The sequence below is a fragment of the Merops nubicus genome, unplaced genomic scaffold (genome assembly GCF_000691845.1).
Source record: "Merops nubicus isolate BGI_N331 unplaced genomic scaffold, ASM69184v1 scaffold12934, whole genome shotgun sequence".
Taxonomy (NCBI): Eukaryota; Metazoa; Chordata; class Aves; order Coraciiformes; family Meropidae; genus Merops; species Merops nubicus.
Genome location: NW_008604941.1, coordinates 22,951 through 27,967, shown reverse-complemented (window position 1 = coordinate 27,967; position 5,017 = coordinate 22,951). Strand labels below are relative to the sequence as shown.

The 5,017-nt window shown below is 53.7% G+C and overlaps 1 protein-coding gene across 1 annotated transcript in view; it reads right to left on the bottom strand.

Annotated features, from left to right (window-relative positions):
• LOC103771869 (G-protein-signaling modulator 1-like) overlaps nt 1-5,017 on the bottom strand; it is a gene marked incomplete at its 3' end in the record, with an annotated part of 27,546 nt that overhangs the window by 20,199 nt on the left and 2,330 nt on the right. The window contains exons 2-5 of the mRNA XM_008939188.1: nt 3,601-3,822; nt 2,956-3,091; nt 2,534-2,676; nt 945-1,068 (exon numbers count right to left, since the gene is read on the bottom strand). Of these exons, the coding sequence (XP_008937436.1) occupies nt 945-1,068; nt 2,534-2,676; nt 2,956-3,091; nt 3,601-3,822 (625 nt within the window). The remainder of the gene's footprint in view (nt 1-944; nt 1,069-2,533; nt 2,677-2,955; nt 3,092-3,600; nt 3,823-5,017) is intronic.

The window sequence follows — 5,017 nt, the reverse complement described above, 5'->3', positions numbered from 1 at the left end:
CCCCCCTGCGCCCCCCCCCGGGGCGGGCTGCGGAGGGAGAGCTCCCCCTCTTTTGTCAGGGCCTTTGGAGAAGGGGGAGTCTCCTCCCAGCCTCCTCTGCCTCCCCTCCAGCCTGCCCAGCTCGCAGCTCCTGAGCTGGAGTTGCAGGAGTTACTCACACGCCTCAGCAGCAGCACAAAGGGGTGAACAGAGCTGTAGGTGAGGCTGGGGAGGGCAAGGCTGGTCAGCAGACCAAGGTGCAGGACCAGGGCCACCCACTCCACTCACCCCCTTCAGGGTTCACCCTCCACCCTGCAGCTCCCTGTCCCAAATCCTGCAGTTTTCTGCCCCCTCTTCAAGCCCCTTCCACCCAGAGCACAGCTGCCTGCTGGCTCCCAGTGTTTAAAAGCCAGAAGAGCTGTGACAGGGTTGACTTCCCAAGGTGCTGGGCTGACTTCCCAAGGTGCTGAGCACCTTCCACTGCAAGGAAACCAATACTACCCTGAAATAGAAGCCAAATTGCATTTGAACTGGGGCAGGGACTGTGTCACCTCACCCCTCTGTAAAGCTTTAGAGAAAGTTATTATGTTCTCCAAGCAACATTTATTCCTGATCAACAGCTCTTGCAGCAGCTTAATTAAATCCATGGCTTGCATTTATTAAAAATCTAGACTGATACAAATTAAGAGGTGCAATTTGCCCTTAGATATCTCCTTTGGTTTCCAAGCCAACAGCACCCTTCCCTCAAGCTGCTCATTAGCTACCAACAGGGGCTGGAGAAAGAGGTTGCTCAGCATGATTTAGTGCAACAGGGCAAGACACTGAGGTACACACAGAAGGAAGAAAAAGAGCTGGGGGAAAACATCTCCCTGTACCTCCTGGGCTGTGGTGAGAAGAAAGGCTGCTCCCCAACAGCCATTCCCAACCCTCAGCCCCAGGGAGAAGGAAGACACAGCATTCCCTACCTCCTTGTGGAAGGCTATAGCCTCACTGAAGTTGCCAAGTAAGTACTGGGTGTTGCCAAGGTTGCCATAAGCACGGCCCTGTGCAGCTCTGTCCCCCAGCTCCTTCACCAGGGATAGGTTCCTCCTGAAAGAAACCAGAGCAGTATCTGGTGAGACACAGCAAAGAAAGGAGAGCTAGCCCTGGAGGAGGCACCTGGAGGAGGACTGTGCAGTCACCCCAGGCAGGGGCAGCTCCCAGGATCTGTGCTGGCTGCAGAGCTGGGGGCTGGTGCAGATCCAGTGGCATCAGTCCCTGCTGCTCTCTCCAGCCCAGGCAACCCGTGCACAGGAGCTGCTCACACCCCAGTGCTGGCAGGGTCCCTGTTAGCTAAGGAATGGCCACCTCACTCCATGGCAAGAGCCAGAAGAAAGGAGATTACCCACATCAGGACAGGGCCAGACCTGGGCTGAGGGGCAGGACCCACAGTCCCATGCCACAGCTCTTCTCATGGAGCTTCCCAGCATTTCTGTACTTTTTTTTCCCCCTTTTACACACAGAGCTCCCAGATGGCACAGAGTTACCCCCTGGCTCTGCTGAATGCACCAGGCTTTGGAAAAAGGATGGGGAGCTATATATAGGCACCATCACATCCTCAGAGAGAAGATGGATATAAGATCTTGTCGCTCTCTTCATTTAAAAAGGCTACTTAAAAAAACTCTCCCTTATTGAAGCTGAACTCTGGAACGAGTTAATGAGGAGAAAAATATCAGCCTGAAAGTCTGGTGACAGCCTTGCTGTGTGGGGCTTCAGGGTGAGCTTTGGAACTAGCCAGGAATGGGAAGGATAAAGTAGATAAAGTAAAGAAGAAGCTAAAGTCCAGATCCACGAGAAGGACAAGTGGGGCTTCAAGTGGAAAGCTCCTTGGGTGAAGGAGGGTCTCTGGTGGCCCCAGTGATGCAGACACAGAGATCCTTTCTCATCCAGGCCAGCAGAGAGCAGCAGGGGCTACAGGAGCTAACAATCCAGCTTCCCAATGCAGCTCTCAGAAGGAGCAACTATGAAACTTAATTGCATAATCATACTCCAAACGACAGCGAGTTTTACTGAGGCAACACCAGGATGAATTTTGGCTCTAATGTTATCAAAGCTTGCAGGCCCTCTCTCACCTTCCTTGAGATCAATTTCCCATCATAACTTGGCATCTCAGGGGACTATTCTGAATGCATTACAACACACAAAATCTCACCCAGCAGCCTGATTTTCAACAGCACGAACCCCACAGTCTCATTCTGTGCAACAAACATCTTCCAGAGCTCCCACATCCTCAGTGGCCCAGGAAACCAACCCTCCCCATGAGAAAAGCTTCCAGCAGGAGTCACTAAGATTTGTCTCCTTGTCCTGTGTGTGGCCATCGTTACCCCAAGGGTTATCAGAGCTCAGCTAACAGCAGACCCTGAAAGCTGCCAGCAGCACAGGGAGGCTGCAGATGCAGGTTATGCCCTGAGCAGGATAAGCTCAGAGGTGGAGCTGTGTGCATTTCAGCAGTCACTGATGCCTGACCAGCCCTGTTCCCTGCAGGAGGAAGGGCTGGCCCAGCTTCAATACTTACTCATAATATTCTGAAGCTTTCTGTAGTGTCTCCTTGACTTCTTGAGGCAGGTAGCCAGGGTCTTGGGCCACGTTCCAAGACAAGTGCTTTCCCTTTGCATGGTAAACATTCCCTATGTTATAGAGTGCTCTGGCTTCACCTACCTAAAGGGAGGAAGAAGAGGGAGCAGCAAGGTGTTACACTGCACATCCCAGCGTGGACCTTTCCCTCGCTGGGCAGAGATGGTCAAAGCCAGGAGGCCCCCAGGGTTCCTTCCCCAGCTCCCTGTGGTGGCAGCTGACCTGTGACAGCAGCCAGAAGGGAGAGCTTTCCACTCCACTCCTCCCAAAGCCCACTTTCACCATGTCACGCTCACTGGCTTGCAGACAAACTTTTTTTAAAGCTAGGCAATATCTCCTGTTGGATGCCATGAACCATTTTACCTTGTCTCCCTGCTCCTGAGAGATGTCCAAGTGTCTCTGGCAACAAACCACAGCTTCATCAAACTGCCCAAGGATTTTCAGTGTATTCCCAAGGTTGCCACTGGCCTTGGCTTCTCCAATGCGGTCCCCAATGGTCCTACAAGGTGGCCAGAAAAGGAAGAGAGGTGTTACAGAGCTCAGACTCATTCACCAGCTGTTGGAGGCAGAGTTCAAGCTGCAGTGGGTGCTGGGTGGTGTGGTCACCACCGTGTCCAGCAGTTCCCAGCCCATGCTCCACACAGGCACCCTCAGTCTGGAGGGGAGAGCCTTGTTCCCCATTTTGCTGTCTCAGGTGAACTGCTCTAATGACCTCAGGTGTAGGGACATGAGTACCTGGGGCCAGGAGAACAGGACACTGCCCTGCTCCTGCCCCAAGAGCCTTCCTCACACCCACACCCCTTTCTCCACCTCCCTGCTCTGAAGGTGGTTGTCCCATTCCTGTCACCTCCCGAGCTCTCCACAGGACAGTCACCCCATGCCTCAGGGCTAGTTTTGGGTGCTTATTTTTGGGGCAGATTCCCTCAGGCTGCTGGGTTCAGACCCCACAGAACTTGCCCTGCCAGGCTGAGTCCTGCTGGGATGAAGCACTGCTGCTGCCATGCTTACCTGGCCAGGGTCAGGTCGTGTTTGTGGTACTCCAGAGCCTTGGAGTACTCCTTTAGGTAGAAATAGGCATTGCCCAGCTGACTGTAGATGGCACTGAGAGTCTTCAGGTCCTCTGTCCCCACCTGCACTGCTGCCTCGAAGAAAGCTGCCCCAGCTTTGAAGTCCCCAGCCTTGCACAAGCGCTCTCCTTCCAGGGCCAGTTCCAGGCAGGATGCCTCCATTCTGCCAAAAGCAAGACCATCATTTCCAGAGGAGCTGGGCTGCAGCCCACCCAGGCTGCTGTGCAACGACTGAAAAGTTCACTTCATTGTGCACCTTTAATTACTTTCTGCACCAGAATAAAACCTGCAAGCCCAACACCCTGGGGAGAGCCACCCCCCAGGCAGCAGCTGCCTGTGTGTTCAGCCCCAGGGCTCCAGCCCCAGCTCAGACACTGTCTGGGTGACAATAACAAGGATGTGTAGCTAGCACACCTCAGTGGTGTGGACACCAGCTTTCAGTGCCCATGGTGGGCACTCAGCCTCTGTGAGAAGCCAGCCTCCAAGGCAGGAGACACAGGAGCACCCTGATTTACAGACCCCATCTGCAAGCAGCCAGAGGCAGCCCTTGGCTTCCCAGTTGGAGCACCCTGATTTACAGACCCCATCTGCAAGCAGCCAGAGGCAGCCCTTGGCTTCCCAGTTGGAACCTGGACAAGAAACTCAGAGCTCCTGGCTCTCCAGACACACACTCATATTGCAGGAGTAACACAGCATCTGTTTTTCTTGCAGGTGGTGCACAGCCCCAAAGCCACGTCCCCAGGCTGTGCACGCCTGCACCACCTTCCCCAGGGTAACAGAGAGGGTAGCCAAATCCTCACACATTTTTATTGGACACCAGACAAAACCCTGGGCTGTGCAGAATTTCTCAGCCGAGCAGCTTCCAGCACTCGGGGTCTGTTTTTCATTAACTCTCCTGCTGTCACTTTTTCCACAGGCACCCTGCACACCACTCTCCAGGCTTGCTCTCCTCCCTTCCATGTCCCCACGAGTAGCCAAAGTTCTCAGAAGGGACAGAGCACGTGTTTGAAACCTTGCATTGGAAATGTCTTGTCTGCTGCCAAGTCAGCCCCTTCGTGGGGTGGATGGACACAGCGTGTTCCTGCTCCTCCAGCCAGATGCTTCTCTTTGCTTTTTTTTGGCTTTAAGATTAATTTTTAAAAGTCAAAACTATGTGGGTCAAAGGTGGATACCTGCTCAGGAAAAAAAGAACAGCTCACTTGCCCTGAGTCAGAAAAGTGAGGGTCAGACAAAGGACCACGAATGTCCAAAGGTGTCTCCTCTTGTGTTGTCAGGCAAAGGGCACTGCAGGCAGTGTGCCCGTGGTACCCAGACCCAGAGGAGAGCTCTCTCCTCATCACTGCAATCACACCAGCCCT